The following is a 13,058-nucleotide window of genomic DNA, read 5'->3' as shown; positions in this document are numbered from 1 at the left end:
GCTTGGCATAAGGAAATTTTCACTTGTAATCACCTAGAGCTCTCAAAGCACAGGCCCCAGACCAGCAGCATCAGAATTGCCTGAGAACTTGTCAGAAATGCAAATATCCAGGCTCCACCTCAGCCCTACTGAATCAGAAATTCTAGGGGTAGGGCTGGCAATTGGTGTTTTAACAAGCCCTTCAGATGGCACTGATGCATGCTCAAGTGTGAGAATGAATGACCTAAAGCATCCCCCCTAAATGACATTTACATGAGGCTCTAGAGCATGGAAAATCACTCTGGTAAGATATCACATGTACTATGCCTTTAATAAATATATGTTGGCTGGGTGTGGCAGTGGCTCACACTGTAATCCCAGCATTTTAGGAGGCTGTAGCTGGCGGGTCGGTTGAGGCCAAGAGTTTGGGACCAGCCTGGGCAACATAGTGAGATCCCATCTCTAAAAAAAAAAAAAAATTAAAAAAACCACTTAGCTGTATGTGGGGGCACACACCTATAGTTCCAGATACTCAGGAGGCTAAGGTGGGTGGATCGCTTGAGCCCAGGAGTTTAAGGCTGCAGTGAGCTATGATTGTAACACCGCACTCCAGCCTGGGCAACAGAGCGAGACTTTAACTCGAAAAAATAAATAAACATATGCATCAAACTCCCACTTATATCAGATATTTGCTTTTGTGTTTAAAATATATATCACAATGACAATACTGAATTTGTTCAAAACCACAAAATCCAAAATCCAGAGAAAAGAAATGCATCCCTTCCAACACCCTCTCAGCAGGGGCTGCTCACAAATATCCCTCCTCTCACCATCTGGTCCAGCCAAAGCCTCCCCTCCCAGAGGCACAGCAGTTTGGACCAAACGGCTGACAACTTGGGGAGCCTTTCTCATGCTCCAGGCATTCTTCTAAGTACTTTAGGCATAGTGGCTCTTTTAATCCTCATAACAAATCTTCTGAGACAGTGACCAATCTCCCCAGTTTATGGATGTGAAAACTGAGGGTGGAAGAAGTTAAGTAATTTCCAAAGGGTCATACAGTCAATAAGGTGTAGAAGTTGGCTTGGAAACTAGGCAGTCTCTCACCTGTCTATACTCCTGACCTCTATACCATACTTCCTGTTGAGGTCAGTGAGAGGAAAGAGATACAAGTATGAAGGCCGCCATCTTGGCCTGCATATGTGTGAGAGAGACTGAGAGACATGGAGCCAAAGAGAAGGGACAAGCTCAGGAAGATGGCACATGGGAGGGAGCCACAGCCCACGGTTTCCATGCTGGTCTATCACTGTCCCCGGTGAGCCCTGGAGTGGATGCCAGACGCAGGGTGACTGCATTCTTGAGCGGTTATGCAAATGTGCTAGAATCTGTAACTGGAAAGGGCAGGAGACAGTTTGATGAAAGCCCTTCCATTTCTTTTCTCCTACGAAACAATTTAAAATGCACAATGAGGTGAAGCAGGAGTGAAGGTACCAAGGGGAAGTGACAGCCAGATGCGGAGTTGGGATTAGTAAGGTAGGAAGAGGAAGACTTGCCACAAGGCTGCAAGACAGGGTGTGGGAACACCACAGAGGAAGAGAGAAAGAGGCAGAGTAGGTACTTCCCAAGTAAGGCACCCTCACATGTCATGTTTGAGCTCCGCCAAAGCCTCCTCCCCTAGACTCCCAGGATCCCTTTCATCTCCTTCACATTACCTAACACTTCTCCTGGTCTGCCCTGCATCCATGGCCTCCTGTGCTCTCCTAGGAGCCTGAAGGCCCCCGCAGAAAAGGGACTGTGGCTGCTCATCTCTGAGTCGGAATCCTGGCTCAGCACCTGGCATGCTGTTGGTGTGCGAGAAATGTTTGTGGCATTGAGTCTGCTGAAGCAGTGCTAGCAACCAGACTCGGTGAAATCTGCTGTTGCCTTACGGGCAAGGAAGCACTGGGAAAGCGTATACCCCCAGGGGCTGTGTCCTAGTTGGGAAACCCCCAGAAACAGACTCTAAGACTAGGATTCAAGTGCAAGCAGTTCATTTGGGCAGCAAAAGAAACACTGGTAGGAGAAAGAGAAAATACGTAGAGAAAGAAAAGCAGTCAGCAACGAGTATCTTAGCTAGTATAATAGCTCTAGCCCACCGGAAAAGCTCCCAGAGCCCATGTGGAACACGCACTAGAGGGATGAGGGAGCGGGGGCCACACACAGCAACTCCCATCAACTGTTGGGTGAGGACTTCTGAGGAAGGTGTGGTCATTCCCCGTCCTTTGGGCCCTCTTTATGAGTAGCAAAGCAGGCTGTAGCAGGGAGAGAATGCTCTTGGCCAAAATGCAGGAGGTTGCAGTTGGAAGTCAGGCGGTGTGCTGTGAAGTGGTAAGGACAAGGCGGGGGTTCCCAACCTTTTTCATGCAGCAGAATCACCAGGTAAAACACAAGGCACTGAGCCCTACTCCCAGAGCTCAGCAGGTGGGGATGTGAAAATTTGCATCTCTAATGAGTTCCCAGGGACCACTGCTGCTACGGGTCTGGAACCACACCTTGAGAACCACCAGGCTCAGGATATAAGCAGGGCCCTGACCACATACCTGGGAGAAATCCAGTACCTAGGCCTGGTAGAGCTTAGAGGCAAAGCCAAAGAAGTGAGCTACACCTCTGTTTCGCCTTCTGCAAGAAAACTCTCCCCACCTCACTCAAAGCCTGTGTGTGGGAGTCACATGCCAATAAACTTAGGACCATTCAGCCGACTTCTCTGCACCTGCTGTGGCCAAGGTTAAGGCCACTCCCTCAGAGCATCATTAGGATGCCACCTCCCTGTGAGTCCCATCCTGCTATTTTTCTTTGGATGTGACCTGACAAACTTAGGTCCCGGGGCAAAGAGCACAAACAAACTAATAATCCCGAAGGGATCCAGCTTTTGGCTATATAGTCAAATCCAGCTGGAGATAAGCCAAGCTCAGGAAGTTGCTCCTCCTGATCTGACGCTCTCCTGCCAGGTGTCAGTCAGAATCCTGATGTAGCGACCTTGAGATCCTCCTCTTCTACTCTGGCAAGAGCAAATCCTCCAGAAGACACCCCTAAAATCATTATTTTATCACCTGACACTCATTCGACAGCTGTGGTCACCAGAAAAATAACAGATGCTGCTTATTTACAATAAGAGCACATGCTTGCAGGGAACAGAGAATCCTAAACAAAAAGCGTTGCTTATTTCACAATACTAAATTTCCACTTGAAACCTACGCCATCAGTTTCACAATACAAAAACCACTCGTGACCTCTTAAGAGATGAGCAGGAAAAGGCAGGGAGACAGAGATAACAAATTTACCCTTCAAGGGAGCAGAGGCATCCTCATTTATCTTTTACAGTGAACACCCCTAGCACAGAGTATGACAAAGCCACATCCACACACTTCCATTCTGAGACGAGGTCATTGCTACAAAAGCCAAGGTATTAGGCCTCAGAACACTGCAGCTTTCTGTACCTGCCCGGTTCAGGAGGTCGGTCACTATGGAATGCTGAGGTTAACACTTCTTAGGAGGCTCTGTAATTAGCTGCGGTCCAGAGCTTCATGGTGAGGGAAATAAAAGCTTCTCCTTTTCACAAATCAGAACATTTTTCCAGCTTTCCCAATGGGTTGCCAAGTGACTCAGCATTGGCCCAGTGTGGGCACAATTATTGATGAGAAATCTTCCGCCTGGGTGATACACTGCATACAACACATGCCCAAAGAACAGTGCCAAGTCATACCAGGAAGAGCAGGCGAGTTATTTACCTCCACTTCAAATGCAGGCAAATCCTTTCTTAAGGCAGGGGCTACTCAGTATCAGAAAGACAAAGCCCTAAGATAGTGGGAGATTTCCATCTAAGATTCAAGGAATTATTAGGCAGAGTCTCTCCTTTCTTGTTGACTATTAAAAGGCAATCAAATCGAGGACAGCAGAGAAAAAGGGCAAGAAATTTGTTTGGTTTTTTTTTTTTTTTTTTTTTTTTTTTTCAAAAACAACCCCGGAGTAGAAAGCTGCATAAAAGCTTTCAACACCGCTAGTGTTCTTTGTGAGTACCACGAGCTCCACCCAGAGGTCATTTTAAGAACTGCATGTTCATTTAATTTTGAGAAAAAAAAAAAAAAAAATTACATCTTTTGGGGTCCAGGAAAGGACCCACTTCAAAGAACTGCTGAAATTGCTTCGACAACATCCATCTTTCTTGCATTTAGTTAAAGAAACTTCTCTGGACTCTGAAATGCAAGATACAGTCGGGGAACTTTGTGAGATCCAATTTGCCTTTGATATTTGTACCTGTCGTGGAACTAGCAGAGTTCCTGGCAGGTTGAACTCAGCTCAAAGAAAGCAGAGTGTTCAAAGAGCGCTTTTAGAAGAAAAACTGACAGCTCTCATTGAAATAAAATAGAAGACTGGAGAGCAACTCGGGAGGCAAACAGGAACATGTCTAATATTAGAAGAACTGAGAATAGTCCTGCTTCAAGAAGGACCCATGGGCCACTTGCCGAGAAGGGCCAACTGTGAGGCACCCACTCCCTTATGCAACTCAGAAGAGCTCCCTGAGGCAACTGCAATCCATACTGCTCAAAGAACTGACTGCACTTCCCAGGACATTCCCCTGGCATCCAGCTATTCATAACACATTACCACCAACACGTATACATACACACACACTCCACCCCACCCTCCACCCTGGTGGTCCTGTACTAATTCATGCAAGCACCTCTTCGGTCCATGTGGGGTCGGGCGAGGATAAAGAGCCCTTAATACACTAAGCGCTCAACTGCCCAGGGCAAGACACATCCTGTTCCACATACCACAAGCTAGCTCAGCAAATAAATGAAGCCTTCATAAAACAACAATATGTTGGTGTTGAAAGTTGTCTACTATCTGGAGAGTTTCCCATCACAGCCCATGTGCTCTTGCCTTCATCAGCCTGTGCCTTATGTGACTGAGGACAGCTTTGACAGATTTTTGAAGGGGAAACAAAAAATCAAACCTACCCTTTGTCTTCCTCCAACGCTGCCTTGCCACCCACCATCCCAGTTCTTCCTTCATTATAAACACTGAACAAACAGCCTTTTCACATCTATTGACAAAAGTATCTATGGCAATGTTTATCCATCTCCAGTACCATGAGTTTAAAGCACTAGAAAATATCCTTGCTAAAACTCTGCGTGTTCTCATTTCAACAAGGTTAAGCATTCCCAGAATGCTGAGGCAAAAATATTTGTGCTCAGCGTGACTCAGTATGACTCCAAGCAGTGTTTCCCCAGACCTGCCTAGTGATAACAATCACCCGGAGACTGGCTAAAGTGACAGCTGTTCAGCCTGCATCCATGATCCATTAACCCAGGCCTTGCTGGGAAGGGGCCCAGAAAGCCAGAGCGTCCAGGCAACCCAGGTGGTTGTTATACTCAGGGAGCTTTCAAAAATACCTCTAGATACAAGAAATGCTCCTCATTTCAGAATCTCTCAGCTGCAGAGAAGCATCCATCAAGAGTCGAGCAGGTGTGCTCTACCCACTTGAATTCCAGCTCTATCAGAATCTCTGGAATTCAAAATGGGTCCGATTCATTCATTCATTTATTCAGAGATGGAGTCTCGCTCTGTCACCCAGGCTGGAGTGCAGTGGCACGATCTCAACTCACTGCAACCTCCGCCTCCCGGGCTCAAGCGATTCTCCTGCCTCAGCCTCCCGAGTAGAGTAGCTGGGACTACAGACGCATGCCACCATACCCGACTAATTTTTTGTATTTTTAGCAGAGATGGGGTTTTGCCATGTTGGCCAGGCTGATCTCAAACTCCTGACCTCAAGTGATCCACCTGCCTCAGCCTCCCAAAGTCCTGGTATTACAGGCGTGAGCCACTGCGCCCAGCCCGTTTTCTACTTTTAAACAGCATGGCTGTCAATACTTTTCTCCTTTGTTCCCTTATCGTGTCACATAGTATCAGAAAATTTTACAAGGCCCAGCAAGTGTCCACTTCTATTAGGAAATACTTTTGTACTCCTAAGCAATGGTAGAACACTGGTCTGCAGTTTGTAACTATACTATTTGGGTCATTTGTGCCAAATGATGGGTCGGGAAGGAGATATGCTTGGTTACGGGAAAGGGTTTGCCCCAGGACATTTGCATGCATCATGCACACAGCAGAAGGACATGTGGCCAATGTGGGTTTTCTTCTTCTTGGTGTCTTAGGGGCTCTTGTTCCAGCTACTCCCTGTGACTCCCCACTGCTCTGCATTCTGCCATATCCAGCGATAGTTTATGACACAATTCACCAGGCAGCAAGCCATGTGCCTCTTACAGATGGCAATTAGGAGAAAGGAAAGGCCGAATTACAAGGTATTTGAAAATGCAGTTCGAAAAATTCAGATATTATTTTCACTTACCTCCTGGTGAAACAAAAATCTATGTATTCATCCAAAAGCAGACAGCTAACTCTGGGGTCATTCAGAGTCAACAGTTCAGTCAACACAAAAACCAACTACACAGTCAATGTCAAGCCTGAAAATCCATTAAACCAGAAGTCTTATTTTTTTTTCATCAAAAAGAATCCTTACCTTTTCTTTGGCTTTCCTTTTCGTTCCTGCATCCATCCACTCATTTTCTTTCTCTAGCATGTCAATAAAGGCCCAGCGAACACCCTCAATCAATTCCTCCATCTACGAGAAAACACCCAAAGAGGGAACGTCAAAGCCAAGAAGCTTCAGTCGAGGTTTTCTGGAACAAAATTGGCTTGCAAGAGAAATGACTCTTTACTCAACATGGTAAGTAAGGGGTTCTTTCAGCTTGACTCCATGCTCTGGCAACACTTCTTTTTCCAGGAAAATTCCCCTTTTTTCCACCACTAAAAGATAACTAACCAGGCCCAGCATGGTGGCTCATGCCTGTAATCCCAACACTTTGGGAGGCCGAGGCAGGTGGATCGCTTGAGCCCAGGAGTTCGAGACCAGCGCGGACAACAGGAAAACTTAAAAAAAAAAAAGGATGGTCATGAACCAGGAGGGGAGAGAGACCGAGCCGGAGTCAGACAACATGGCAAAACCCCATCTCTACCAAAAATATAAAAATTAACTGGGTGTAGTGGTGAATGCCTTAGTCCCAGCTACTCAGGAGGCTGAGGTGGGAGGATTGCTTGAGCCCAAGAGGTGGAGGTTGCAGCGAGCCATGACTGCACCACTGTACTCCAGCCTGGGCAACAAAGCAAGACCCTGTCTCCAAAAAATAAAAAACATTTAAAAAAAAAAAACATTTCTTTCCATGAGAATAATGTGGTGGCCCAGCTATAAAATGAATTATACGGGTATACAGGGCTAGGAATTCACCATAGATTATGACAAACCAGTAACTTACCTGTCTGTAGCTACTAAACTAGTTCATCCTTATCAAGGTACCAACTAATTTTAATCATTTAATAAAGGACTGAGAGAGTGGCAGGCAAAGGCATGGGCTGTGCATTTCAGATAGGTATTGCAGAAGAAAGTGAACAGTTGAAAAGAGATAACTGTTAACATAGAGAAACGGGCAGGGAGAGTTAGCACCCCAAAGGACACTTCACCAATATGAATCACACTTATGTCAGGACCCCAGTTCTTTCCAAATTTAGTTCCGTGGGTTAAACTAAATGTTCGGCTGTTCTGTATCATCTTCCTACTCTCCTCTCTACTCCTTGGCAGCTCAGAAAAGTTTTGTTATTTCAAATTGAAAAGAGTAAGTATAGGCCAGGGGCAGTGGCTCACCCATATAATCTCAGGACTTTGGGAGGCCGAAGTGGGAGGATTACTTGAGGCCAGGAGTTCGAGACCAGCCTGGGCAACACAAGAAGACCTCATCTCTATAAAAACAAAATTATTTTTAAAAGGCCGGGTATGGTGGCGCCTGCACCTGTAGTCCTAGCTACTCAGGAGGCTGAGGCGGGAAGATCACTTGAGCTCAGGAGTTTGAGGCTGCAGTGAGCTATGATTGTATCACTATACTTCAGCCTGGGTGACGGAGTGAGACCTTGTCTCTAAAAAAAATAATAAAATAAAATGGTAGGTCTAAACGGGGCTGCTACAGAAAGGTGGTCTTCTGAAAGACCTATTGCAAAGCATTTGAACAGTGAGGCCACACCCATAGTGAAGATATATGTGCCTGGCTTTGCTGCCACTGTCTGTGGACCAGAAGAGAGGACTGGAGGAAAGGAGCTGCTGACACGTCACATTAGAGGCCACCTGCAGCAATGTGAGGAGGCCCTGCCTGTTCATGGATACACACCCCTTGAAATCCAGTTCTCCTGCAGAGATGCTTTGACTTTCTCAATGGGACACCCAAGAAAGAAAAAATACTGGGTTTGGCCCCAGAATGAACTTTTTCATTTAAGAACATGGGGTTGTAAATCAATTGTTAACATTAACTCTAGAAGAAAAGACGTTGAAATGTTTCCTTGGTTCTATAATAAATTGTCAGCATGAAGCTCAAAATAATTTTTTTCTGTTTAATAAGTTTTCAGCTATGTTTTCAGTTCAATAACAGTTGTGAGGGAACCAGAGCTATAAATCAGTGGGCTGGGTTCCATCATATGTAAATAAGAACAAACAGCAGATGGAAGGGGGTCGGGGGAGCTTCACAGCTATTTCTTCCCAACTTGGTAAAAACATTAAAAGAAGAGAAACTTCAACTTGGGATAAAACACAAACTGCTAGAAGAGCAAAGAGCAAAAGGTCCTTTAAAAATCATTAAGTCGATGGTTCTTAACTTTGTCTGCCCATTAGAATCTTTGGAGGAACTTTAAAAAATACTGACAGCTGGGCGCAGTGGCTCACACCTGTAATCCCGGCAATTTGGGAGGCCGAGGCGGGCGGATTACTTGAGGTCAGGAGTTCGAGACCAGCCTGGCCAACATGGTGAAACCCCATCTCTACTAAAAATACAAAAAAATTAGCTGGGTGTAGTGGCAGGCGCCTGTAATCCCAGCTACTCAGGAGGCTGAGGCAGGAGAATCACTGGAACTCGGGAGGCGGAGGTTGCAGTGAGCCGAGATTGCGCCACTGCACTCCAGTCTGGGTGACAGAGCGAGACTCAGTCTCGAAAGAAAAAAAAATAATACTGACAAAAAATTTCTAAATAAAATAAAAAATCCTGAGGCTTGGGCATCGGGATGCTAGTGTCATTGTTCTGCGGTCCAGCCTCGGCAATGGGAGGGTTTAAAAAGTTCCCCAGGTAATTCTAATGTGCAGTCAGGGCTGAGACCCACTGGACCAGGGGAAACCACTTATTTGACAGATAAGGAAATTGAGGGTCAAGGAGTCTATGATCTGCTCAAGCTGACACAGCTAATGAGGACCAGAGCCAGGACCTGACCAAAGAGCTAAAATAACAGCGGAGAGCTCAGAGCCTCTAGTAGCAACAGAGGATCCCTCCCAAAATCAGAGAGAAGTGCCAGGGAGTGAAAGGGAATCAAGTGAGAGATGCATAAGTCACGATTTCAAACAGAAAACCCACATCAGGAGGATGTTAAAATGACAAGGAAATCTCCGGGGACTAGATTTTTTGCCTATCAGCATGCCTATTTTTTTTTTTTTTTTTTTTTTTTTGAGAATGAGTCTGACTGTGTCGCCCAGGCTGGAATGCAGTGGCATGATCTTGGCTCACTGCTCACTGCAACCTCCACCTCCCAGGTTCAAGCGATTCTTCTGCCTCAGCCTCCCAAGTAGCTGGGATCACAGACATGCACCACCATGCCCAGCTAATTTTTGTGTATTTTTAGTAGAGACGGGGTTTCACCATATTGCTCAGGCTAGTCTCGAACCTCCGAGCTCAGGTGATCCACCCGCCTCGGTCTCCCAAAGTGCTGGGATTACAGGCGTGAGCCACCACGCCTGGCCCTAAGTCTTTAGGGACTCATCATGTAGCAACATGCATTGGTTGGCCCATCACGTTCACAGAGAAAAAGAAATTATATCTTCCCAAATTAGGGAGGGGCAATTGGGAGGGAAAGAAGTGGGTGGACTCAAAGGAGAGACTTAGTGACCAAACCAATGGAAACAGGTGATTCATTTTATGTGGGAAAGTGAGGAACGTAGAGAGAGTCAGATTCATTCCTAGGCTTCAGAAAGGTATGGGCAACCACCACCATTCAGTAAGACTGAGAAAGTTGGAAGAAAAAGAGGGATGGGGACAGAAGCCAAACTAGTAGGATGTAGAGTGTATGGGAAGCAAAGACGGCAAGTCTGCACAAATTAATTGAGTTTGTCTATGAAGGAGAAAAAGCAAAGATAGGAGAGAAATAGACGTAGGGTTAAGGGAAGGGTCTGAGGGTTTGGAGTTTGGATTTCATGCATATGCTTGCTAATGCTGTTCCTACTGTTTTTGTTGTTGTTGAAAAGCTGAGAGATTTGACTATGTTTAAATACCAATAGAAAGGATCCAGCTAAAAGGAAGAGACTGAAAATATGGGACAAAGCAAGCCGTGAGTGGTGTCTCAGAGGGCAAAGGAGATGATGGGATCCAGGGACTATATTCTTCCTGGGATCCTTCCTGGGATCCAGGAAGGATTCACCTTAGACGTGAGACAGACTTATGAGAGGAGAGAAGATTAAAATGATAGACAGGCATGCAGAAGAATCTAAAGATTAGATGTAGAAGGTTGAGAGAGTCCTGGTATAAACGTGGGTCTTTTTCTCCATGAAATAGGATTAAGACCTTCTGCTTAACAGGAGGTTTCTCCAAAAAATTATATTTCTTCACACATGGCTCTGTGCATCCTGGCAGCATGAACGTATTACTAGGAAGAGAAGTACAGTAGTACCCCCTTATTCATGATTTTGCTTTCCATAGTTTCAGTTACCTGTGGGCAACTGTGGTCTGAAAATAGTAAATGGAAAATTCCAGAAATAAACAATTCACAAATTTTAAATTGCACACCATTCTGATTAGTGTGATGAAGTTTCACGCCATCCCAACCTGTCTGGCCCAGGGTGTGAATCACTCTTCGTTTGTTCAGCATCTCCACCCTGTATATACCCACCCAATAGTCACTTGCTAGCTATCTTGGTTATCAGACAGATTATAGGAAGTACATGCATGAGTTCAATACCATAAGATACTTTGAGAGAAAGAGAGACCACATTCACATAACTTTTATTACAGTATATCGTTATAACTGTTCTATTTTATTATTAGTTATTGGTGTTAATCTCTTACTGTGCCTACTTTATAAAATAAATCTTATGATAGCTATATAGGTATAGGAAAAACATAGTATATATAGAGTTTGGTACTATCTCCAGTCTCATCCACTGGGCAGGGGTGGAGGGGTCTTGGAAAGTATCTGTCTCAGATAAGGGGGATTACTATATTTACAGATAGGGACAAAGAGGACAATAAAAGTTTCTATCTCAATACCCTGGCCAGGATGTAGCAATAATAGAAAGCACCCAATAAATAATAAAAAGTTGAATATGTCCAAAGAAAATATTTATTTGGGATAAGATGTACAAAAGCAAAACATTTTATTATGTTTTAAAATAAATTATCAAAAAAATAAGCACTCTCCAAGCTAAAAAGATCTTTGGCGAATTTTGGAATTTTTGGATTCCTATGATGAATCTTAAGGTCACTTTGCCCCTGTTCTCTCTGGGGCATTTTTATGGAGTATGTGGTTATTATTAAAATGGGGCTGAGTGTTTCCAGATACCTCTCTCTAAGCAGCTTGGTTTCATAGGACCCTCCCCGTCCAGCATCTCCTGGGCATTAAAATGGCTATCAAATTCATCAAAATTTAATGCATTTTGAAAAGGTTTTCAGGGCGGGTGCAGTGGCTCACGCGTGTAATGCCAGCACTTTGGGAGGCTGAGGCGGTTATATCACCTGAGGTCAGGAGTTCGAGACCAGCCTGACCAACATGGTGAAACCCTGTCTCTACTAAATACAAAAAAAGAAATTAGCCAGGTATGGTGGCACATGCCTGTAACCTCAGCTACTTGGGAGGCTGAGACAGGATAATCGCTTGAACCCGCGAGGCGGAGGTTGCAGTGAGCCAAGATCGCGCCATGGCACTCCAGCCTGGGCAACAGAGCAAGACTCCGTCTCTAAATAAATAAATAAGAAAAGGTTTTCAAAGCTCTTTGTCTGTAACCCGTTGATTGGCATCCTAAATGAAAATAAAAAGAGGCAAAAAGATTTCAGCCCACTGCCAGAGTGAAAAATGACAAATAGTTTATTCACATGCCACTTCCTCCCTCCTCTGCCTTTTCTTCCACCTCCTCCCCTGCCCCCACCACCTCTGTCTTCCCTGAATCCACACTTCTTTGTGGCCCTCTCACATTTGTCAAAACGCGGGTAAATCACTTTTTTTTTTCCCATGAGCCTCAGCTGCTCTTTGCCCTTGTCTTCTCTGGCACCTCCACTCCCCACACCATCCCCCATCTCAGGTTCTCAATTTTTTTTTTTTTTTGGCAGACTTTACAGATTTATTGTCTAACATTTTCTGTGAAATGGTGTTGAACTACCCCAGCAGACTTCAAGAACAAGGAAAATCTTTGAAGGTGATTAATTTCATTGGTTGACATGTCAATGCAAATAAGAGAAATAATTATTTTAGCATGCTGGAACTAGGAAGATAAATCACTGAACACTTCTGATTTTTATCTTTAGACTGCTCTACAGCATCACATAATAACAATGCCTTCAGTCAAGTCAAAAACCTGCTGCAATTTTAAAATAAGAAAAAAATAGAGAAATAGTATTTCTTCACCAAACTTTGACCTCGCACCTCAACCAGGCAGCATACAACATTAATAGAAATCCCTTAAAGTGGAAGTCTTAAGGGGAAGTTATCCATAGGAAATATTTATTTAGAGCCAGTCAAAGGTCAAAATATAACACATAAAAATTAACTCAAGTGTTATTATGGTAAAATCTGCCATATTCAGGGTAAGAGCCCTCTAGGCAAAGCAACCTTTTGTTAAATATCTGTTTATTTCAGGGGCAGGGCGCGATGGCTCCCACCTGTAATCCCAGCATTTTGGGAGGCCGAGGTGGGCGAATCACATGAGGTCAGGAGTTCAAGACCAGCCTGGCCAACATGGTGAAACCCTG

At 44.7% G+C, this 13,058-nt stretch overlaps 1 protein-coding gene across 2 annotated transcripts in view; it reads right to left on the bottom strand.

The window, feature by feature from the left end:
- PHEX (phosphate regulating endopeptidase homolog X-linked) overlaps window positions 1–13,058 on the bottom strand; it is a 220,776-nt gene that overhangs the window by 112,605 nt on the left and 95,113 nt on the right. For both annotated transcript variants that reach the window (XM_030806771.1, XM_003261145.4), the window contains exon 12: window positions 6,539–6,640. In XM_030806771.1, the coding sequence (XP_030662631.1) occupies window positions 6,539–6,640 (102 nt within the window). The remainder of the gene's footprint in view (window positions 1–6,538; window positions 6,641–13,058) is intronic.

This window comes from Nomascus leucogenys, chromosome X, assembly GCF_006542625.1.
Source record: "Nomascus leucogenys isolate Asia chromosome X, Asia_NLE_v1, whole genome shotgun sequence".
Taxonomy (NCBI): domain Eukaryota; kingdom Metazoa; phylum Chordata; class Mammalia; order Primates; family Hylobatidae; genus Nomascus; species Nomascus leucogenys.
The sequence above is the reverse complement of the archived record's forward strand: the minus strand, read 5'-3'. Positions and strand labels throughout refer to the sequence as shown.